The 23,801-nt window shown below is 54.1% G+C and overlaps 2 protein-coding genes across 4 annotated transcripts in view; one reads left to right on the top strand and one right to left on the bottom strand.

The window, feature by feature from the left end:
• Nucleotides 1-2,368, top strand: part of UBE2O (ubiquitin conjugating enzyme E2 O) — a 54,371-nt gene extending 52,003 nt beyond the window's left edge. For both annotated transcript variants that reach the window (XM_063081045.1, XM_063081044.1), the window contains exon 18: nucleotides 131-2,368. In XM_063081045.1, coding sequence (XP_062937115.1) covers nucleotides 131-801 — 671 coding nt within the window. In that variant the 3' untranslated portion in view covers nucleotides 802-2,368. The remainder of the gene's footprint in view (nucleotides 1-130) is intronic.
• A 1,074-nt stretch (nucleotides 2,369-3,442) lies between these two features.
• SPHK1 (sphingosine kinase 1) lies at nucleotides 3,443-6,239 on the bottom strand. 2 transcript variants are annotated; one of them, XM_063081221.1, is made up of 6 exons: nucleotides 6,176-6,239; nucleotides 5,685-5,888; nucleotides 5,175-5,327; nucleotides 5,002-5,096; nucleotides 4,808-4,923; nucleotides 3,443-4,525 (listed from the first exon to the last, which is right to left on the bottom strand). In XM_063081221.1, exons 1-6 carry the CDS (start codon nucleotides 6,237-6,239, stop codon nucleotides 3,751-3,753), a joined length of 1,407 nt encoding a protein of 468 aa, XP_062937291.1. In that variant the 3' UTR covers nucleotides 3,443-3,750. The 2 variants fall into 2 exon arrangements, with proteins under 2 accessions (XP_062937291.1, XP_062937292.1); XM_063081222.1 differs by lacking the exon at nucleotides 6,176-6,239 and having other exon boundaries at nucleotides 5,175-5,369; nucleotides 5,685-5,694.
• Nucleotides 6,240-23,801: the final 17,562 nt, after the last annotated feature.

Here is a 23,801-nt window from a genome sequence, read left to right as displayed (position 1 = left end):
TGAGGAGGGCTGGTGGAAGGGACAGAGTCCCCAAGGACACAGTGACTTTGCCTGTCCCCTTGGGGATCAAGGGCAGGCCTGACCTGATGGTCTCTCACACCACCTGAGGGAAGGTGTTTCTCCCCGGCAGGTCTGATCCTGGTGAATGAACCATACTACAACGAAGCCGGCTTCGACAGTGACCGGGGCCTGCAGGAAGGCTATGAGAACAGTCGCTGCTACAACGAGATGGCTCTGATCCGCGTGGTGCAGTCCATGACCCAGCTGGTGCGGCGGCCCCCCGAAGTCTTCGAGCAGGAGATCCGGCAGCACTTCAGCACTGGCGGCTGGCGGTTGGTGAACCGCATCGAGTCCTGGCTGGAAACCCATGCCCTGCTGGAGAGGGCCCAGGCGCTGCCCAACGGGGTCCCCAAGGCCAGCAGCTCGCCGGAGCCACATGCTGTGGCCGAGCTCTCAGACTCCGGCCGAGAAGAAGCTGAGGATGGAGGGCTGGCCCCTGGAGAGGCCTCCCAGGGCTCAGACTCAGAAGGCGGTGTCCAGGGCCTGGCCTCAGCTAGCAGGGACCACACAGACCAGACTTCGGAGACCGCGCCAGATGCGTCGGTGCCACCCAGTGTCAAACCAAAGAAGCGGAGAAAGAGTTACCGAAGCTTCTTGCCTGAAAAGAGTGGCTATCCTGACATCGGCTTCCCCCTCTTCCCGCTTTCTAAGGGTTTCATCAAGAGCATCCGTGGCGTTCTGACACAGTTCCGGGCCGCCCTGCTAGAGGCAGGCATGCCTGAGAGCACAGAGGACAAGTAGCCGCCAGCCCTCGAGGAAGGAGCGTCACAGCAGGAGAGGCCAGCTGCTGCCTGCTCACTCTCCCCTGGGATCTCCCCTCTTCCCATCCCCTTCTGTCCCTAATGCAGGCCCCACTGCCCTCTTCTCCCCGAGATGAGTTTGATGCTGAAGTGCAAGAAGTGTCTCGATGCTGCCGTTTCTGTTCCAAAGTGGTCTTTCAACAGGCGGCCCCCCCGGCAGAGTTGGAACCCTGTTGCCGGTTTTCCACTTGTCACCCCTGGCAGACTGTCCCGGCACTTGCTCCCTTGCTGTCCCCTTCTCGGGTCAGAGGTGGGGTGTTCCTAGGGCCTGATGCTGGGTGCTGTGGGTCCAGGTGCCCTGCAGATCAGCAGGAGAGTGGATGTGCCTTGCATGAAGTGTGGGTTGCTCCTGCAAGTCCTCTAGTCCCTTTCAACCTCTTCAGTTCAACTATAGCCTCTCCATGTCCCTGACCCTCCTGCTGCCACTGCCACCAGCTCCTCCCTAGTCCCTCGGCATCAGCACTATCCCTTGGGAGTTGTAGCTGCTATCACTGACTCCCAACTGTACTCTGGCCTGTTTACCACATCATAGCCGTTGGGCCTGTTGAACTTGCTCTCTTAGAGAGGTTGGAACCAGGCTAGGCTCAGGGTAACACCCAGGAGAGGTGGTGTCCCTGACACACTAACATGGAATTGACCAGGGAGCTGCTAGAAAAGAAACAGCTGTAGGTGCCTTGCTCATCCTGTCCAAGGCTGGTGGGGCATCGACAGTTAAGGCCTTGCCGGTTTGGACTGTAACAGATGTCTGCTCCCTGTCCAGCCTCAGCTCCAGCCCAAGGAGGCAGGAGCAGCAGCACAGGGCCGGGGCAAGTGCTAGGGCCTCTCCCCCATCAGATGGTAACACTGGGAGGTGGCGTGCAGCTCACTGAGCGTGCAGTGAGCCCGGCCTCGGATGGGAATGAGGCCTCCTGTCAGCCCTTTGCTTACAAACTCTGCAGGCTCAATCCCAAAAGAGAGGGGTGGTGGGCGGGGGCTCTCCCTCCCAAGGACAGGCCCAGAGGTTTACAAGTTTTCTAAGCTTTTGATAATGTGAAGCTCCAGGTTAAGAGGATGCTGTTGAGCACATTGCAGCTATGTAATTTTTGGTGTATGTATGTAATATTTAAGGTTGGGAAAAATATAAATCTCAAAAGCAGAGATATTAACTCATACTAGAAAAAAAAGACAAAAAAAAAAAGCCAAAGCATGATGTGTCTTGTCAGCCTTAAGTGGGCTCCACACCTGTGCTGTGCCGTGACCACCCTGCCAGCAGAACCGTGGGGGGAAGGAGCCGGACCACATGCCGTGGCATATGGAGCCCAGAGTCGGTACCTTGAGAAACATCCAGAGTGACTGGTGGGGCCATGCTTCCCAGTGCATGGTTCATGTGGAGATGTGAATGCCTGCTGCTTACAATATCTGTATAAAGTGCTGTGTGATTAAACTTTTTTTTACTTGCATTTTTTTTTTTTTTTGGTTGGCTCATTAACAAAACAAGGTGACACCATTAAACCTGCCTCTGCCATTCATCTGGGCTCTGTTGCCTTTCTTCCTCTCTGGGGCACGCACCCATTTGCTAGTGTCTATCAAACACCCCCTCCCCTAGGAAGGATAGACCCCTGTTATCAGGGAAGGCTCATGGCAGCAGGTCCTGGCTGGCTTCCCTTGTCAGGTGGGGAGACCACTGCAAACAGCACCTTCCCCCTGCCCAGTCTGCTTGAATGCCTTTTCTGTGTCCAGTCATAGGATTTACGGGGGCAGGGAGGTAAGGATCTAGGCTGTGGTGGGTCAGTCCTCTTGCCTCTGGCAGGGTTCCATTCCTGGCTTGTGTTGTATTCCTCAAGAGCAAGTTTACAGCAATATCTGCCTTCCAGCAGCCGTGATCCCCAGAGGTCTGTGACTGACCAGTTCAGCCAGTTCAGCTCCTTCCAGATTCTGGAAGAGCTGACATCACAGCAGCTGGCAGTGGGCATATGTCACCGTCCTGGGCTTTAAGCCAAAATAGTTGCCCAATTTGGGAGATTGGCATCTGCCCCTCCTTGCTGTTTTCTTTTAACTCCTGCCCAACACTCCTCCACAAGGACGGGTGGAAAAGAACAGAGGTGGCTGAGTGAGCCTGGGAAACCCTAGATCTGTCATAGGGGGATGACACACTCCTAAGAAAGGAACCACTGCCTTACATTTTGACTACTGAAATCTGTTTCTTGCCAGTTTCCCTAATTCCCTAAACTCAGATATTTTCCCTTTCCTGCTAAATCCACACAGGGTTCCAACCAGATTTGCTGAGACTAGCTGGCTTGCAGCCCGAGGTAAGACATACCAGCTCAGCCTCAGTCCTCCCATATGTGCAGTCAGGCAGCTGGCCAACCTCCAAAGCTGCTTGGTATTGTCAGGGTGGCAGAGCCCCACCCCTGCATAAGAAGGCTGGACCAACTCTTGGCCTGTGCCCACCACCAGAATGGCTGTGCCTGGAGGATACTACCATACACTGCCCAATCTAGGGGGCACCACTGGGCATCATTAACATTCTATAGCCCCAGCTGTAGCAAGACCCTATTCCCTCCCCAATCCCCAGGACAGACCAGCAGGCTGGGAATGTCACTTTATTTATTCATGGGGTGGGGCTCCCAGAGCAAAATAGGGTGCCTTCAACAGGCAACTAGGCCCAGCCAGCTGAGCTCCCAGCACAGGGCTTCATTCCAGCCCTTCATGGACACAGCCTGTCCTCCTGCAGCACAGCCTCCACCTTCCCAGCCTTCCAGTATTCTCCTCCACCCCACATGAGCTATGGACAGGCCCCCAAGTCCTGAGGGAAGGAGGGAGAGTCCTGAGCTCAGTGCAGGATGAACAGACCTACTAAGGCACAGCGAGGCCCACAGGGTCATAAGGGCTCTTCTGTAGGCAGTGTCTGCTAGGGATCCTGGCTGGGCGGGGGCTGCAGCTCGAGAGAAGGTCGGGGCTCCACACAGCCACCTACCATCCAGAAGTAGTTTGGGTGCACCTGGCCCTGCACAGCCTCGCTGACCATCGACTCCCCGTCCACTGTAAACACACCCCTCCCATCCCTGGGCTCCAGGCGGAAGGCAACCACGGGCACATACACCAAGTAAGGGCAGTCATAGTCCATATGCCTGCCTTTCTCCATGGCTAAGAAGAGGCGCAGCAGTGAGGCCCGAGACACGCCTGCCCGCAGGTAGAACAGATGCATGGCCCCAGCAGCACAGCGGCCCATGGGCGCTGCAAACATCTCGCTGCCCAGGTGCGAATGCAGCAGCACCAGCACCAGCACGAAGTCCTGCTCAGGCACCACAGTCCAGTGAGAGGGCACTGGCTCCTCCAGGGGCACCAGGTGCGTATCCACAGGGCCCTGCTGGACCAGAGCTGGGGAGGCGGTTGTCTTGGAGACCTCCCTTCCTACGGGGAGGTAGGCCAGCCGGCCTCGGTAGGTGCGCAGGGCTGCCAGGCGCAGGAAGGTGCCCAGAGTGAAGCGCATCTGTCCCAGGTGACGATACTTCTCACTCTCCAGGTCCACATCAGCAACGAAGCCCCAGGCCAAGCTGAGCACAGAGAAGAGGTGCAGCCCGGAGGCGGTGTGCAGTGACAGCAGATTCATGGGCGACAGTAGCCGCCTGCACAGCAGCAGCGTGCAGTTGGTCAGGAGTTCTTCATTAGTCACCTGCTCATAGCTTCAGGGAGAAGAGGTCAGATTGGATAGGACAGAAGCCCCATGCATCTTCCCCTTCCTCCTCCTGGGGCCTAGGGGCAGGTGGTCCCTAGAGAGGTGGCAGGAACAATGACAGATGGAACAATTGGGGTCACCAGGAGAGGGCCCCAGAACTGAGGGCAAGGCTCCAGAGGGAGACGAGGGAATGGAAGTTACCTCAGCCTGTGGGAACTTAGAAAAGGAAACCTGGCAGCAGAGAGGCACTGAGGGGAAACTGAGGCCCACTCTGGCCATGGGCTCTCACCCAGCATAATGGTTCAAGGAAGCTGCCAGCGCGTTGCCAGAGCCTGCTGGGAGGCTACAAAGGGGCTTCCGGATGGCCGTCTCCCAGTCAGGCCGCTCCATGAGCCCATTCACCACCTGTGGGAGCAGGTGTGGCTCAGCCTGGGAAGCACCCCACGCCCCATCGCCCAGGCCGGCCTCTGGAGCAGGCCTCACCTCGTGCATCAGGCCGTCCCCGGACATGACCACCAGCGCGTCCCAGCGGCCCAGCTCCTCGGCCCGCACCAGCTCCCGCGCATGGTTCTGCCGCTCTGCAGGGAGACCTCGGCTGTCATGGCGGGGATCCCCTGGCAGGGGATGCTCCCTGCACTCCCTCCAGGAGCACTCACCAGTGAGCATCAGCGTGAAGGAGACCTCGGCCTCGGCCAGGAGGGGCTGCACGTGGCTCCGGAATAGCTGCAGGGCCTTGCCCTTGCCGCTGCGCGGGTTCAGCAGCACCAGCACTCGGCAGGGCCGCGGGAGTCGGCCCAGGGGGTCCCCCTCTGAAAAAGCAAACCCGAAAAGGCCGCGTCCCCAACCGGCCACTAGGGGGCTGAGGACAACAACAGCGGCACTGGGCTGGGAAAGTGGTGCCTGTCATACCCGGGTAGTTGACCCAACAAGCCTGGCCGAAGGAAGCGGCCTCCTGTGGGGAGCTGGGGGTGGGGGGACGCCGGGCGGGGGGGAGGCGACCCTGACGTCCCCCTCCTTGGCTCAGGCCCGGCCGGTTTCTGGCCTCGTGAGGGAGTGTTTCTCTCGAGCGTTCCCAGCCCCTCTCTTTCGTCCACCTGGGCGTTCCAGCACTCCTGACTAGGGAGAGAGGGTTCCCCACACCCCTTCGCAGCCGGGCCCCCACAAACCTGGATCCATCACCTCGACCCGCGGCTCCCGCTGCCAGGGGCTCCCCGGCGCTGTCGGGGCGCTGCCCTTGGCGGCAGCTCCTGCCTTCAGCTCCTTATCGGTGCTGCCCAGGCGGGCGTCGCGGGGCTGTCTGGGGGGCTCGCCCCCCCCGCCCGGAGCCGGGGCTGTGGGGACGCCCGCGTCATTCCCTGCGGCCGCCGGATCTGAGAAAGTGGAGGAGACAGCGCTGGCGGAGTCCGGGGGGAGCCCAGCTGGATCCCGGGACCACGCGCAGGGGACCACGCGCCCCTGTATCCCTGGAAGCCCGTGGCTCGGGCACCTGGTTTCCCGGGAGGTCCAGTGCCACCAATGGCGCCCCAGTCCTGGGACTGAGCCCCTATCCCCCGAGGCGAAGGGTCTCCTCCCGGGGCTTTCCTTGCCGGGGCCTCGGGTTCCGGCCCGACGGATGAGTCAGAGTCCCTCGGCTCCCTCCGTCGGACCAGCTCCTCACCCCGCGGGGCTCCCAGGGGGAGAGGCGTCCAGTTGCGTAAAAATCCCGGAACTTGAGCGGACATCGCGGGGCCCGAAGTTCAGGGCGAGGATTCCCGCCCAGAGCCAGCCCGGTCGCCGCGTCCCCTGCCCCCAGCTCCAGAGCGCCCCCAAGGGCCACGCTCCGCCGCGCCGCGCGCCGCGCTCGTGGGAGCAGCTCCCGGATCGGACGAGCGCTGAGGCCGAGCCGGACCGCCAGCTGCCGCCTGCGCTCGCCCGAGCGCCGAGTGGGCGCGAGAACCGCCCAGTGCGTGGCCCAGTTCCCCGGCGCCCCGCGAGGGCGGGCCGCCCAGCAGCCACGAGCGGCCGCAGGGCAGGGCAGGGCGGGCGACCCTACCCAGTCCGTCCGGTTTGCTGGGGAAGGCGCCACCGCCGTTCCCTATAGTGGCCGGGAGCGGAACCAGCTCGTCCCGGGCTCGGCCCCGCGTCTGAGGGACAACCGGAGCGCTGGGCGGGCGCAGACTCCCCGGCCTCGCTCCCTCCGGCCTCAAACTTTTCGCTCAACTTCGCCGCCCAGCGCCACGGCGCGGGGAGGTCGCGGTGCCCGGGCCTGGCCCCGCCCCGCGTCCCCGCCCCCGCCCCGGCCCCCTCCTCCCGGCCGGGCCGTGTCGCCCCCCGCCCGCGGGCTCCCCTCTTTCTTCCTCCCCCTGCTCTCCCGCGGACGGTTATCTTTAGCTTCCCGGCGCGGCGGCTGAGCCACCGAGCCGGAGGCAGCCTGGCGCTCCGTCCCTAGCGGGGCCGGCGACCGGCCGCGGGAGAGGAGCCTGGCCGTGTACCCAGGCCTGGGGGTCTGGGGCGGGATGGGAGAGTCGAGCATGCGGGGCGTGTCCGCTCTGCCCCCACTGGCTCAGCGGGAAGATGCAAAAGCGCCCGGGAGTTGTCACTTCAAGGGAGGCAGATGGGGACGCGTTTCAGTGTGTGTTACACACCTCGGGGCCAGAGACCTAAACGTGCCTGCGAGCAACTCCAGTTAAATCCCCGGGAGGTTATTTGCGGAGACTGGGAGGAAAAAGTTGCCAACGTCGACTTGGTGACCTGATCAGGTAGGACCAGTTAGAAAAACCCAAAGCCCTGCAGGAGGCTGAGGTGGTCCAGGCCCTGGGCTGCAAAGGGCCCCCCGTGCCCACGGCTGCCCCACTCGACCCCCGCACACCTCTCTCTTCTCATCGCTTCTTACAGTGGAGAAGAGGCAGGTCCGGGAGGAGCACGGAGCCAAAGAGCCCGGCCGCGCCCTGAGCTTGGGCGCGCCTCCGCTGTGTGTCTTCTCTGCGGGAGGACCCAGCCGGCCCGGCCCCATTGCCCAAGACTTGAGGGCCAGGCAGACGGGACCTAGCGGTCCGGAGCGGGAGGCACAGCCTGGCACGGGCGGTCCCTGGACCGGCGGCCCCGCCCGTGTCTGTGCGGTGCGCGCCTCCGCCCTAAGCGGCCCCCGGGCAGCCCAGGCTGGGTCCTGAGCGTCCAGAACGCGTTCCAGGAAGGTGACTCAGCGACGCGCTCACGAGTCGAGAAACTCCAGGAAACAAGGAAGGGGCAGGGGCGTCATCACCCACTCCCCGCACGGCGCATCCCCCGAGGTGGGATCCTGCACCTCCTGGCCCCCACCCCCACCCCCATGAGTCCGGAGCGGGCGGGGGACGGCAGCGCCGCAGCCGCAGTGCCGCGGTCACGCGCTGCAGGGACGCGAGCGGCGGCGGGAGGTGGGGGCTCCGCGCTGGGGCCTGGGGTCAGATCCGCCTGCCCCGCGCCTCCCTTCAGCTCTCCCCTCTTTCCCTGCCTTCCCCTCTCCTCCGGCGAGGGCGAGGGTCCAGGTCTGGGCTTTGGCGCCTAGAAGACGAGGGTGGGAGGCTGGGCCCTCCGAGATCTCAGCCTGGGTGGGGGGGTGGCTGTGGCGGCCACCGCTCCGGAGGGCATTTCCATCCGGCCTGAAAAAGCCGCCGTCCGTCGTGAGCCTTGCAGTCTGAAGAGGGGAAACTGAGGCATGGGAAGGGAAGCCGTGGGGAGAAAGGCCGCCTGGCGCAGGTGCCCCTTTTCCTCCCGGGGCCCCAGGCTGGGCGCTCCTCCCGCAGCCTCCGGGGGCCCAGCGGGAGGCAGGCGAAGGTCAAAGCCCTCTGACCCTGTTTCCAGTCCGCACAGTGGCCCCTCACCTCCGAGGCCTCTGCTGTGCCCCCTCATTCTTGTCCGTCACTTCCCCCCACCCAGGCGCCTCTCTCCAGACCCCTTTCCCTTTCTCTCTTTCTGCACAACTTAATCTCGTCTCAGAAACTCACCCATCTGCATCCCGGGCCCAAGAGACAGCAATGGGCAAGAGCAAGATGCTGTTCTTTTGACAGTGGAGGGAACTGAAACCCTGAGAGGTGAAGGGTCTTGCCCAGGCTGCCAGACCAGTTCCCAGCAGAGCTGAGAAGCAAACCCTGGAGCCCCGACCCTCAGCCTGGGAAGCCAAGCCCTGCCAGAGCTCTCCTCTGGGTCTCCTCATACCCCAGGCTGCTCGCTGATATTCGAGTGTCTGTTGGCCTGGTGGGTTGCTTGCCACAGAGCTGCCCCAGACACCCAGCTGCTCAGAGTCCCCATGAGAAGGAGGAAGCAGCTCCCAGCTTCAGCCCCCAGGTCTTGATTAAGCAACCAGCCATGGTGCCCAGAGAGGCCACCACGGGCCTGGCATCAGGCTTGGGCCAGTGGAGAGGTCTGACTTGATCACCATCCCAGAGCTCGGCTCACAGGTAAAACCTGTCTCACGGCTAAAACCTGTCTCACAGCTGAAAGGGATCGTTTATCTCCCTCAGCCTCCCCCTCCTTGTGGGCAGCCTCCTCAGGGAGACACCTGTGAACCCCCCTTTTTTTTATTTTTAGAGAAAGAAAGCAGGCATTCACCGAGCTTGGCCCCAGCTCTCCAGAAACTTGGAGTCAAGGCCATCAGATGGCAAATTACTTGCTCTTATTAGGGAAAGATTCCTGCCATCTCACCCTTCCCTGAAGCTACCTTCCCTGAGAGATTTCAGCTCCCAAATTGCAGGGCCTCAGGGCCTCCCTTGACCTCAAGTTCTTTCCATTTTTATAGTACTTTACTTACTGCCTGGGAGGTTGCAAGGGCAGAACAAGGGAGGTGTCCAACTCTACAAACTCATTTTAAGACTTGTGTTCTTGGACCGCCCCAGATGTGGCTTTCCATTCTGAGAGTTTCCTGGATGCTGTTTCCAGGTTGACCACGGAAGGCGCAAAGGGTGTGGGGGTGCCACATGCAGACATCCAGAAGAGCAGACTGGTCCTGCAGGATTCTTGGCTGCTGGCAGGGGATGTGTGCTTTGCCTGAGTTTCTGTTTCTCTGCAGTGGTTTGACTACTCTGGGTTTGTGGTAGGGTGGGTCTCGCTCTACCCCTTGGGTGGTCTCCTTGTCCTTGTGGGCATTCTTGCTGAGACTGGGCACCCAGGTATCTTCTGGATCTCTGAGCTCTGCCTCCCACACATCCTCTCCTCCTGCTGACCTTGGTTACAGTTCAGGGTAAGTAGCTTCCAGAGCCATCTCAATGTGGAGGCCTGCAGGCCGTACCCATTCCTCGCATTTCAGCTGCCTGCCCAGCATCTGGAGGCATTAGTATTAGTTTCCCGGTGGCTTAAACAAAAGAAATGTACTGTCTCGTGGTTCTGGAGGCTAGAAGTCCAAGATCAAGGTGTGGGCAGGGTTGCTTCCCTCTGAGGCTGTAAGGGAGAATCTGTCCTCTCGCCTGGCTTCTGGTGGTCTGCTGGCATTCTGTGATGTTCCTGGACTTGACACATCACCCCTACCTCTGCCTTTACCTTTATGTGGCATTCTCGCTGTGAAAGAGTTGACTGAGCTTTGTTCTATATAGTCTACATTACCCTCTGTGGACATGGGCATGTTCCTTTTCTTTCTTTCATTTTGTTTGTTTGTCTGTTTATGGTTTTTCTTTTTTCTTTTCTTTTTTTTTTTTTTTGGTGGCTGGCCAGTTCAGGGATCTGAACCCTTGACTTTGCTGTTATAACACCACATTGTAGGGGCTGGCCCGTGGCTCACTCGGGAGAGTGGTGCTGATAACACCAAGGCCACGGGTTCGGATCCCATATAGGGATGGCCGGTTACTCACTGGGAGAGCGTGGTGCTGACAACACCAAGTCAAGGGTTAAGATCGCCTTACCAGTCATCTTTTAAAAAAACAAAACAAAACAAAAAAAACAGGGCCGGCCCCGTGGCTCACTAGGGAGAGCGCAGCGCTGGGAGCGCTGAGGCCGTGGGTTCAGATCCTATATGGGGATGGCCGGTGCGCTCACTGGCTGAGCCTGGCGCGGACGACATGACACCGTGGGGAGGGTTGCGATCCCCTTACCTACCGGTCAAAAAAAAACAAAACACCACATTGTAACCAGCTGCGCTAACCAGCCAGCCTGGCACGTTCTTTTTCAAATGCAAATGACTCTGGGAGGAAGAACCAATAAGATAATTGGGACCCTAGTTTCATGTTTTTAATGGAAAGATGCAACAATACCAAGTGTCTTGAAAGAGGGAAATAGTACCTGCTCCTGTGGGTGTGGAAGGAAAGGGGTATCTGGAAGCCAGGCTTGCCCTCCTCCCCACATTGCCAGGGTGCGACCCATGGAGAGGTGTTGTTTCTATCTGTGCTGGCAGCCAGACTTCACGTGCCCAGGCCCCCACACTGCTCAAGCTCCTTTGACTTTCAGATGTCACTGTACACCTCGGTTCATGGCCTCTTCGGCTTCCTGAGCAGATGGGTTTATTCTCCAGTCCTTGGAGGAACAAAGCTGAGTTTTGTGTTGGATGGTATATTAAGTCCCTCCTATTGCTGAACAAATTTATTATCTTACATTCCCGGAGGTCAGAAGTCTAAACTGGACCAGCAGGGCTGTGTTCCCTTCTCTTTTCTAGCTTCTAGAGGCCACCTGCATTGCTTGGCTCAGGGCCCCTTCTTCCTTCACCTCCAAAGCTGGCAGCACAGCATCTTCAAATTTCTGGCTTCAAATCTGGATCTGGCTTCTGCTTCTTTTGACTCTGACCTTCCTACCCGCTTCTCATAAGGACCCTGTGATTACATTGGCCCCACCCAGATAGCCCAGGATAACCTCCCCTTCTCAATATCCTTAACTTAATCACATCTGCAAAATCCCTTTTGCCATATGAGATAACATCTTCACGAATTCCAGGGATTATGACATGAACATCTTTGAGGGGCCATCATTTTGCCGAGTATAGATAGGTAAGGAAATAGTCTGGAAACTGTGTCTTTACCGAGTTCCAGAACCTTCTTTTTCAACTCCCTCTCCCCCCCTCCAGTTCTACTCTAGTGAACACAAACCAGGAACTTGCTTTCCCCCAGATAAGCATTCATTGAGGATGAAAACACTCTTGCTGGGATGGAGACATGATTCTGTAGACTTTGTGGTCTGTGGTTCAGCCAGCAGAGGCCCCTGCAGAGAAAATTGGTTTCCATTTTTTAAAATTCCCCAAGACAGAGAAATTGGCATCTTTGCTAAACATAGTAATTACAGGATTACAAAACCCCAACTTTTCACCTGAGGAAGGAGCAGACCAGCCCATCCATTTTCAGCCTGGAAAATGTATATTTAATATATCGTTCTGCACGCTGCTTTGCAAGGAGGGCTTGCCACGGGGCACAGGCCCCCTGGGCACCAAATGGAAGTGTGTGGCCATCCCAGCTCCTGCCATAGGACCTGGCAATCCAGCTGCTTCTACTCTCCTGCAGCAAGGCTGCACCAGGCCAACTACACTGAGAACCACGGCCAGAGGGAAGAGTCACTCACTAGGAGGGAACATGCCACAGGTTCCTGCTGACATCAGCTCCTGTTTGGGCCCAAAGTGGGCTCTGGTCTGGTGTCCAGTATGCAATCTCACACCTGGATACTGGTGAGGAGAGAGATGGTTTCCCTCTGCCGAGGCTACAGACACCCCCCACTCCACCCACCTGTGCTTTGTGCTCACTTGCTCATGTGTCCTGGTTCAGAGACCTCCCAGCACTGGGTAAATGGTCCCATCCAAGGGGAGAGAAACCCAACTGCTGTGTGTCAAACCACTGTGGGCAATTCCCAAAAGGAAAACTGGGAAGCGCGCCTTGGCACCTCTGCAGTGGGGAGCAGGAAAGCAGAGCTACTTTTATCTCTCAGCAGCCAAGCATCGAGGTGAGGGCATGGGTGTGTGTAAGGTTTTCCGGGGGCTTTTTGTTTTGCAATGTTTTCCACTTTCACATTTCTCAAAATGTGTCCTTGGGTGGCTCCCAAAGCAAACAGACAGCGGGCTGGACGTGGCCCCGAGCCAGGCAGCACATTTGTGCTAATGGGCTGGGGCTGTTTCCACCCACCTAAGAGTGGACCCATATCTGCACTGAGGGACGGTGAAGTCCTTTCTCACCCTGGCCCCAGACAAGCACAAATTGCCTTTGGGGACAGTGGTCGAGGCCCCCTGCTGGTCCCTGGTGGCTACCCAGAGGATACATCCCTCTCCTCTTTTATCCAAACAGGCAGCCACTCAGGCTTCCTTGATTGAAGCCTATTAGTTGGGAACTTGGGGACAAGGGAGGAGTGTGGATGCCCTAGTTCATCAAGCTGGAAAAAGACATGGAGCCTAGAGCGGGCCTTGCCTGTCCCTCCCGCTCATTATCCACATCCCAAAAATAGAAATTCCACTTCCCTGGAGGCTCATCTCCTGAAGGTCAAACCCTTTGATTCTTTCTGGACACAACCCTGGTAATTTAAGTAATAATTATACAGCATGGGCTGGAAAGCTGGGGCCAGAGAGGGGAGCTTGGGACAAGGGATGCTGGCACCTACTTTCTCGCAGGTGCCTGGAGCCTTTGTGCAGTGGCGGGAGTGACGCTGTGCTGATCCGACAGGAGAGTGTTTCCGAAAGCAGCGTTCCTTGTGAGCTCTTTGCTCACTGCCCTGCAGTCCTGATCATGGCAACGTAACGAGCATCTTGAGAATGAGTTAAGATGTCATTTCTCCTTCAAGGCACCATCAGATGATCCTAGCAGCCTCTGAAACTCACGGTTTCAAAACTGAATGGGTAACCAAGTGATTACCCATCTAAGTGCTGGAGATTTTGATTTTTAATGTCTCTGCTATTTCAAGGCTTGTATACTAATTAGCTGGTGAAATTATTTTTTAAGAGAGCTGAACAAAAAGGGCAGGTGGCCAGTTAGCTCGGTTGGTTAGAGCATGGTGGTGGGAACACCAAGGTCAAGGGTTCGGATCCCCATACTGTCAAAAAAAAAGGGGAGGGGGCGTGGAGAGTGTTCCTGAGCAGTGAGGAGCTTGCAGGCGGCTGAAGAACATACGTTTTCTTTTCTCTTTTTGTCTCCTCCCTTGAACTGCCATCTCTATACCGTGGTGTGGTTCTGCACACAGAATTCTTCAAGAAATGCTTGTGAGCTGATCTCCTCCATCTGTACCCTTCTGGCAGGTGCAGCAGGGCACCCAGGGGAGGGAGCTGCATCTGAGTGCCAGGTTCTGCTGCAGAGAGGTGGAGAGCTCAGGAAGGGCATGGTTCAACACCCCACCTCCTCCTGGCTGGGCACAGCAGGCTGATGGGTCCTGGGAGGGACAGATGGTCCCGATGCATAGTCAAAAAGACATATCAGTCTTCCTGACTCTGCATGGCCTAGAAAATCTACAGCATCAGAACTTGGCATTTGCAAATAAGCACAAACCATTTTAGGCTGAGTTCCGGTTACCATGTGACAAGTATCTGCAACTACTATACTTGGTTCTCAGATTGAGAACTTTGAGCTCTAAAGAAGGGAAAACACTCAATAACTGCAAAAGATGATTAGCACAGGATTGGATCTGCCTCCTTTCAGCCCGTGGGCATAAGTGTTATTCCTATGGGGGAGAGGCATGCTAAGGCCTCACAAGTGGACCTGTTACCCCAAGTTTCAGCTTTTGGTCTTTCAGGAGACCTGCTGCTGGGGAAAGGCTGAGCAGCAGCCAGGAGCCACAGCAAACCCCAGGACACTGAAGAGCATGCTTGTCTCTGAGTTCTCAGGCATTCTCACAGCACCCTGAGTGGAACAGCAGGAGCCTAATTACAATTCTAAACCAAGCCCCTGTACATTGTGATGGCTCAACAAAGGCTGGCGTGTCGGCCGTGAAAACAGTTCGCAGATGTGGAAAACTAAGCTAGGATTACCCACCAGCCCTTGAGAAAAAATCTTTTAAAAGGAGAGACTTAAGATTTCTTAAAAACTTAAACATAGAATTACCAGGCAATTGCAATTGTAGGTATATACCCAGGAGAAATGAAAACACACGACCACACAAAAACTTTCATGTTAATGTTTGGTTTTTTTCTTTTTTTTTTTTTCTTTCTGTACATGAATGTTCATAGTAGCATTATTCACGATAGCCAAAAGGTGGGAAAATCCCAAATGTCTATTAATGGATGCATGGATAAACACAACATGGTTGTGTACATAGTGGAATATTACTTGGCCATGAAAAGGGACAAAGTCCTGATACATGTTACAATGTGGGTGAACCTCAGAAACATCATGCCAAGTGAAAGAATCCAGATGCAAAATGCAAAAAAAAAAGAAAAGAAAGAATCCAGATGCAAAAGACCATAAAGAACATGTCTGTTTGTATGTCTATTTGTATAAAATGTCCAGACTAGGCACATCCATAGAGACAGAAAGCAGATTGGTGGTTGCCAGGGGCTGGGGGAAAGGAAACAGGGAGTAACTGCTTAACAGGTACAGGGTTTTATTCTGAAGCGATGAAAATGTTTTGGAAATAGGTAGAGGTGGTGATTGCACATCATTGTGAAGGTACAAAGTGCCACTGACCCATTCACTTTAAGGTGGTTAATTTCATGTTACATGACTCTTACCTCGATTGTTAAAAAATGAGGGACTTGAAGGAACAGGCAGTGTCCCTTTCAAGATCATTCTTTTGTGAAGCACAAAATGTCCATTTCTAAGGCTGCAGTTGAAATTCTGATCTGGGTGGGGAAGTGTGGAGGCTGCACCTTCTTCTCCAGTCAGTTTCTGCTGACACTAAATTATCTGGAGTCCAGTACTTTTTTTTTTTTTTTTTTTTTTAAGGATCCGAACTCATGGCCTAGGTGTTATCAGCACCGCACTCTCCTGAGTGAGCCACGGGCCGGCCCAGAATCCAGTATTTTGACCTCAGGCAACGGCTCACAGGCACCTTCAGCACTTTAGTGGCATTATTGGGGGGACTTTATAGACAAGAAAAAGTGGTGTCACTTGTGGGAGGCCCTCAGTGCCAATCCTTGATTGTTGCTGTTATTTTCTTCCTTTCACTTTTCTGTGTTACCCCAGCAGGTGTGCGATATGTGTGAGGTTTTTATTGAAGTATAACTACATACAGAAGGGCCGAGCCCGTGGCGCACTTGGTAGAGTGCTGCGCTGGGAGCGTGGCGACGCTCCCGCCGCGGGTTCGGATCCTATATAGGACTGACCGGTGCACTCACTGGCTGAGTGCCGGTCACGAAAAAAAAAAAAAAAAAAAAAAAATAACTACATACAGAAAAGTACACAGGTCATAAACTCTGTGAACCAACACACTTGTATTGATAATAAAAATAATAAAAGAATGATAATGCGTCCTAGAAACCCCTCGTGCCCCCTTCCAGTCACTCCCCCTCCCCTATGGGTAACCACTCGTGATGTATGATTATATTTTGGGAAAACAATAGTTTTTAGTCAATTAAACCAGTTACTTTACCTACTAAGTAACAACAACAAAAAGAATGAAAATTCAATTAAAGTAAAAATACATTAGATGAGCTGGCCCGTGGCAAGGTCGTGGGTTCAGATCCCATATAGGGATGGCTGGTTAGCTCACTGGGTGAGCGTGGTGCTGACAACACCAAGTCAAGGGTTAAGATCCCCTTACCGGTCATCTTTAAAAAAAAAAAAGAAAAAAAAATACATTAGACATGGGAATTTTTTTAAACCAGCCTTTTCTATTTGTGAAGGCTTTACAAAATGGCTGGGAGGTCAAAAGTGCTGAGAAGACTCTAAGAGTTTAGCCTCAGGTGTCCCTTTGGGAAAGCTACTCTGCAGAGGAGGCACAGAGTGCCTGCCTAGGGAGCTGCTGACGGCCTCGTCTGTTGCTGGGGTCATTTTGCACTGTGGCTCCCACACTAGGCAGCACACTGGAAATTGGTCACACCACTACAGACTATGACTTAACTGGTCTGGAATTTTTCAGAGGTCCCCAGTGATTCTAATGCACAGACAAGTTTGGGAAGCACCGACTTAGCATCAAAGGAAGCCTGTTTTCCAAGTGGGTGGGCAAATTAAATAAGGACTCACAGAGACTTCTAAAATTGCCACAGGAAACTTCTTGAAGGGCGTCATGAATTGTAATGGTCCCCACGACTATTCCATGTTTGTAGCTGAATCAAGCGTGGTGCAGAAATGACACATACTATTACAATCTCTCCCCGCATCCTCCCAGACACCAGCGTGGAATGTGGGAATGGTGACAAAGCTGGCTGCCACCGGGGTTCCAAGAAAAGGGGGGGCCAGGCCTGGTTCTGCAGTTCATCCAACTGCTCCCACTAGGTGGTGTCAAAGCAGGTATTCTCATGAATTACAACTAAATTAAATCTTATTTCCCTGTTGAATGGTAATACCATCTTGGAAATGCTTTTCCTTAATAACTAATTGGTATTGAATTACCAGGGGATTCTATTTTCCCTTGTGTGTAAAATGAAGGTACACCTACCTTCCCACTGCAAGGACTTAAGACACCTCGCCCTGGTGGCCAGCTAGGATGTTAGCCTTGAATTTTCCAGCTCCTTCCACCTCGCCACACTGTATTTTCAAATACAGGTCAGATTTCTGAGAACCTGACCATGTTTCTCTGTTGTTGATTTTAGAAAGGAGGTTTGGAATTTGAGCAGGAAGAGAAGGAGGAGGCAGTGGGCAGGCAGGGAGGGGAGGTGCTGGCATGCTCGCATTTCAGGGTTCCCTGGCTTAGGAGTGGGTACTGTGGGCTGTAGTGGGTTAGAAATCTTGGTTCTCCTTTGATCTTAGAATAGGATTTTTAGGTAATGCATGAATGAGCCAAAAGGCTCTTGAGTAGGGGACAAAAGTCCACAGATACGCTTGGCCAAAGGCATCTAATCAGTTCTAATCACTGTTTAGGGACGGAATTGTGTACTTTGTTTTAAGTTGCTGGTTTGATTCCGGCTTGAATGACTATTGACTATTTAACCTACTGATTGTTCTTTAGATATGTTAAGAAAACTGCTTGAATGCTGTTTAAATATGCTAAACAGGGGCCGGCCGGTGCCTCACTTGGGAGAGTGTGGTGCTGATAACACCAAGGCTACGGGTTCGGATCCCATATAGGGATGGCCGGTTAGCTCAATGGGTGAGCGTGGTGCTGACAACACCAAGTCAAGGGTTAAGATCCCCTTACTGGTCATCTTTAAAAAAAAAATGTTGGGCCGGCCCGTGGCTCACTCGGTAGAGTGCGGTGCTGATAACACCAAGGCCACGGGTTCGGATCCTATATAGGGATGGCCGGTTTGCTCACTGGCTGAGCGTGGTGCTGACAACACCAAGCCAAGGGTTGAGATCCCCTTACCGGTCATCTTTATAAAAAAAAAAAAAAAAAAAAAATGCTAAAGAAATCACTGTAGGAAGTATGTAGGAAAGAAAATGTTTACTAAGGACAAGCCGTTTGTTGGTGAATTGACCTAACGTTTTACAAATTACATTCTGGAATGTCACATTGTTCGTTTACTGCTGTTACTGGTTTTACACTGCCTGTTTTTATGTCCTTCTTTGATGATTGAATCAACTGATTTTTCTTGTGAAACTTCCTTGTCTTGTCAATAAAAAGAAAGGCTGATTTTGAATTGCTGCTGCTCCCCTGATGGGCAGCAGTCCCTCCAGGCCTCATTGATGGTACTTTGAGTGAATTCTTTCTTTCTCTTTTTTCCGTCTGGGTTACACAGAGGAAAGTGTAACAGTGAGCAAACTGGAACGTGGACCCATAGTGGCATTTGACTTGTATCTTTCCAACAGCTCTGATATCCACTTGTGGGAACCCTTCCTGGACAATCACTAGAAAGACAATTTTTCATCCAAGAAAGGAGCATATGTTTCTGAAAGCACTTGACTCCCTAGGGAAGTGTTCAAATGATCTGTTTCTAAGTAACGAGCCACGCTGAGCTGCGGTGGCCTGAAGCTGTAATTTATCACCTCTCACAGGGGGCTGTGGTTGACTGGGCTCAATGGGACTTCTCACGTGGGGTCTCCTGTGGCTGCAGTGCTAAGGGGGCTGATCAGATGGCTCTCTCACATGGAGGCAGTGGCTGCTGCTTGTCAGCTGGGATGTGGCCTTGCCATGTCACATGGTGGCCGGGTTCCGCGAGGGGAATGTCCATGAGCAATCATTCCAAGAGACCCAAGCAGAAGCTGCAAAGATTTTCGTGCCTGAGCTTCAGAAGTCCCAGAATGTCACTTCTGCCACACTGTGTTGGTCAAGCAAGAGACTAAGACCAGCCCAGATTCTAGGGATGGGAATTAGACCCCCATGCCCCTTGTGAGGAGCAGTGTGTGCCTACAGGGAGAGAAGGGATTGATGGCGGCCGTCTTTGGGGACTCTACCTCTGGAAGTAAGAGTTGGGACAACTTTAGGGAACTGGTTTGTAGCTTAAGAATAGACTCCTTCAATGTGTTTTCGGGAACCCCAGTGCCTTGGTGATCAACGCCCCAGCTTCCTTGGTCTGGGCGCTGTACTTGAAGCCGCCAGTCCCCGCATGGCAGCATTTACCTTCAGTTCTCTGTCTCCACTGGGGGCTGCCGGTTTTTCACTGCCCTCTTAACACAAGTGGCTAACGTTTATCGAGCTCTTATTTTGTGCCTGGCACTGTGCTAAATGATGCACATAACGTAGTCTGTTTCAGAAAGGACACTTGTCTTGCTGAAGTGCAATTAAGAAAAAGTTCTATTTTTTCCAGTAACTACCACCAGCCGTGCTCTGTCAAAACACCCTTTTCTGCCAGGCCTAAGGCTCCCTGTGAGGACGCCTCGTCTGATTCCATGCTTTTCCAGTCATTTTTTGTTATTAGGACAGCCTCACTTTGGTGTTTAAGACTTGTCCATTTAAAAGGTCAAACTTAAAGGGGAAAAAAAAGAAAGAAGAAAAATAAAAATAAAATAAAACAAATAAAACAATAAACTTGTGTCACATGACCTCACATCCTTCCCCGGCACAGGCCAACCTTGGGGCTTCAACCCTGGAGCAGGGGACGTGGAATGTCTCTCACCCCACCCCTACCCCCCCCCCCCCCCCCCCCCCCCGTGCTGGCTTCTATGAGGTTGAGGCAGGAAGGAGAGAAATGGAAAACAGATGTGTTTCCTGCGGGGACGCTGCTGTGGGTCTGTTGTGAGTCTTCACTGCTGATCTAGCTCATTCCTTGTATCAGGGTTTCTCAGCCTCAGCACTCTTGACATGTGGGGCTGGATCATGCCTTTCCGTGGGAGCCTGGCCTGTGCACTGTTAAGCAACATCTCTGACTTCCACCCATTGGATGTAGCCCCCAAGTTATGACAACCAAAAATACCTCCGGATCTTGCCCAATGTCCCTGGGGGACTGCCTTGTTCTTGATTGAGAACCATGGCTCTGTAACTTGGTGCAGACAAGTGAGGGCCGCACAGGCCTGCTGAGGAGAGACTCTCTCCTAGGAGGCTCCTGGATTACATACTCTTGGTGACTGTAGGAGGTGGCTTCATGCCATATTGCTCTGAGGAGGCTCCCTGACCTCCAGTCCTGGCATCTACAATCCCATCTATGCTCTGTATCCTGACTCTGGGGCCCGTGAGTACAGCATCCATCTTCTGAGGGGATGGGTGGTCCCAGCCCCCGGCCCCCTGGCTGACCACCCACGATGCCAGCTCCTCTGGGCTCGTTCCAAACTGCAGGAGCCCAGGGGCAGATCAGCCAGCACAGGGCCAAGTGGACAGCCAGGTGGGGCACAAGATGTTCTTCTCTGTCCTCCCACACTCTTTACAGTGATTCCACTGTGTCCCAACCCTCGTAACCCCCATGTGATTTCCAGAAAAACCAGTCAAGTCCTTATGAAAGAGTGACCGTCTCATCACAGACACCTGTTGTCCCCAAAGGGTAACCTCCCACCCTCCTCCATCCTCTTTCTTTTGGGGCAGGGTGCAATGACATCTGACTTCTGGAGCTGGGCCAAGTGTCACATGGGACAGCCCTCAACTTCAGGCACCAGCCGCAAGTTTAGGGGTCCTCACTTTTGACCAGTTGGCTACAAACTTGGGGGTTCCCACTACTACCCCAGTCAGGTTCTATAACTCACTAGGTTGACTCTCAGAACTCCGGAGAGTGTTATACTTGCTTTTACAGTTTTGTTTCTGTTTTTCGATGGCTGGCTGGTATAGGACGGTTTTATTATAGCAAAAGGATACGGATCAGAAGCAGCCACTGGGAGAGACACAGAGAGTGAGATCTGGGAGGGAGCCACACCCGAAGTTCTGTCATCCTTAGGGATATGTCACTGTCTTGGAACATTAATGTGTGACAATACACAGAGCATTGCCAGCCAGGGAAGCTCACCTGAGTCTAGCGTTGTCACTGGGCTTTCGTGCATAGGTAGGATCAAGTCATTAGCCACTGATCCACCAATTGAACTCAATCTCCGACCCCCCTCCCCAAGGGCAAGCTGATGTCCGGTGGCTCAAAGCCCCGTCCCTCTAATCTCGAGGTTGGTCTTTCTGGGGTGACCAGCCCCCATCCTCAGTCATCTCATTAGCATGAACTACCAAGTGTGGTCTGAAGGGCCCCATGGGTAACAAAGACACAACTATCAGGAAATTCCAGGAATGTAAAGGCTACCTCCCGGGGACAGGACACAGGCCAGCCAAATTCTCCATCACACACAGGGGTCAGTGCCAGGCTGAGCGGCGTCTCCCAGCTGGTGGTTGTCTGAACTGAGAATCCGGGGGCGGGGGTGGATTCTCAGCCTTGGGATCTAATTCTCAGAAAATAGGAAAGACCCCACGAGGTGCTCCTGTCATTTTCGTACACCTGTCATCTCATTTTGTTCTCAGGGCAACCCTCGAGGCAGGCTCAGGCTGAGGTCTGTCTGGCTCCAGAGCTGCCCCTCCTGGGCCAGGGCGTCCTGCCCCCCGCCCACCACTGGTACAGTGTCCATGGCCCACTAGCTCCCCATGTGGCCTCCAAACCACCACATTCCTCCCACAGAGCCCCCCTGCTCTGCCCCCTGCTGCTGGGCCCCCACCACTCGGGACCTCTGACCTGCCTCCGGTCCACTCCTCATCTCCTCATCTTCTGAGGTCTCTGGTCTCAGGCTCCCAACCTTCTTGGCTTCGACTCCTTCTGAGAACATGCAGGACCTTGAGATCTGGGAGTTGGACCCCTGCCACAGTCTCTCCCCCATCTAGAATGATCTTCGTCCTCATCCCCCACTCTTGTGGCCACAGCAGAACCACTTTTCAAGTGCTGAGCTCCATTATGCGGGTCTGTCCCATTTTCTCCCTCCTATGGCCACCACTGTAATTCAGACCTGGCCTTTAAACCGACTCCTAAGGGTCTTGTTCCTCTGGCCTTGAACACCCCACTATTCTCCTCCAATCCACTATCATGAGGCTGTGGGGAGGAAGGCACAGGGACATTGTCTAGAGTCCAGACCATCCTCTGGGAGACCAGAACGTGCCTCCCCAAAATATGAAGGATTGTTGAGCTGAAGGCAGTTAAGAAGCAGCAGATGCAGGAAAGCTCTCTGCTCTCCCTCTAGTTGCCTAAAAGCAGGACATAGATTTGCAAAGACCAAAGGTGTCCCAGTCCCTTTTCTGCCAGGGAGAGCAAAGGTCAGCCTCTGAAGACAACTTGGGACTCTCATAGGCCTGGAGATGGCACCAGAGGAATGGACATGAACAAGCTGTGCTAACCAGCCTTCATCTGCCAGTTATTTGTTGTCCAAGTTGCCACCCCTGGAGACTCAAAGTCCTTGTCCTTTGTCACTACTCAAGAAAAAAAAGTCTTGTCACTTCTCCAGAATTTACTGTTCTTTGTTGAAGACGCTACATAAGCTGGAACTGAAAGCCACTCTTTAAGAACGGTCATTCCCTGGTGTCTCGCACGTGCCCGTGAAATGTACACATAGATAAACTGGTTTTTCTTGCTAGTCTGTCTTTTGTTATGGGGGCAGTTTCAGCTGACAGTTAACAGGAGGGTCAGGAAACACCCATCTGTCTTTCTGTGCTCAGCTCTGTGATGCCCCTGGGGCTCCTCCCGGCCAGCTGCTGCCAACAGGGGGCGCCAGGAGGGCCTGCTGGGCTGGAGGAGAAGGCTGGCCCGTTGCTTCCTATCTGCTCACAGGTCTCCTGAGCGTCTCCTGGCAACGGGGACATTTGGTTCCAGTGTCCCTGCACTCCCAGAACTGACCTCCTCAGAGTTTGAGTCCTGGCTCTGTGGGGCCGCTTCTCCAGGTTTCCAGGACTGACAACTCCAACCTCTCCTGTTTGTTCTCCTGCCACATGGGTGGGGTCACTGCCCCCCTCGGTTACTCTCTCTCTGTTCCCCCAGTGTCTGTCTGCTTCCTGCCCTTTCTGTCCTGCGATACTCATTTAACCAATTCCCTGTACTAAATTATTTGTTGACATAACAGATGTAGTTTCTGTTTTCTTGATTGATAAATATGTATAACTACTTCTCATCTCCCTTACTGATAGAGTTTGGAGGTACTGTCCTCCCAGAACTCGTGGAAATCTGATCCCCTGTGGGACACTTTGAGTCACAGGGGCAGATCCCTCATGAATGGATTCATGCTCTCCCTTGGGGTGGGGGGATTAATGAGTGAGTTCTCACTGTATTAGTTCCCATGAGAGCTGGTTGTTTAAAAGACCCTGGCAATTCCCATCTCTCTCTTGCTTCCTCTTACCACGTGATGCACTTGTACCCGCTGGCTGCCTGCCACTTTCCACTATGAGAAGAAGCAGCCTGAGGCCCATGCCAGATGGGCCTCTACACTCACTCAACCCCCACAAAACCCTGTAAGATAGCAATTACTGTTATCCCCACTGCATGGAGGGGCAATCCGAGGCAGAGGAAGGCATCATTGTTTGCTGAAGTTCATGCAGCTGGTAGGAGTTGGCTCCTGGGGTCTGGCTCCTGAGATAATGCTCATATCTACCCACACTGCACCCTGCCCTGGATGGCAGCAAGTGACCACATAATGTGACAGTTTATGGCTGAGCCACAGTTATCAATGGACATTTGTATTGTTTGGGGGGTTTAGCTACTATAAACCCGGATCCCCTTGAACTGGACAAATCTGAAACACTTGAGCCAAAAACCTTGTGACTTCCTGAATTACTTGCATCATGATTTGTTATACTCTGTTTCCTTAGGGTTCATCTCCTACCATCTCAGCCACTCCAGCCCTGGCCTTTTTCCTTTCTCCATTTCTTTCTCTTTCATCCCATCTTGCCAGTGCTGCTATGAATCTGGCCAAACGGGCAAAGAAACATCTTGTTTGGCAGGAGCTTCTGTAGTACAGAGAGAGAAGGTG

Source organism: Cynocephalus volans, chromosome 16 (assembly GCF_027409185.1).
Source record: "Cynocephalus volans isolate mCynVol1 chromosome 16, mCynVol1.pri, whole genome shotgun sequence".
NCBI classification, from domain to species: Eukaryota; Metazoa; Chordata; class Mammalia; order Dermoptera; family Cynocephalidae; genus Cynocephalus; species Cynocephalus volans.
This window is presented reverse-complemented; position numbering and strand designations above follow the sequence as displayed.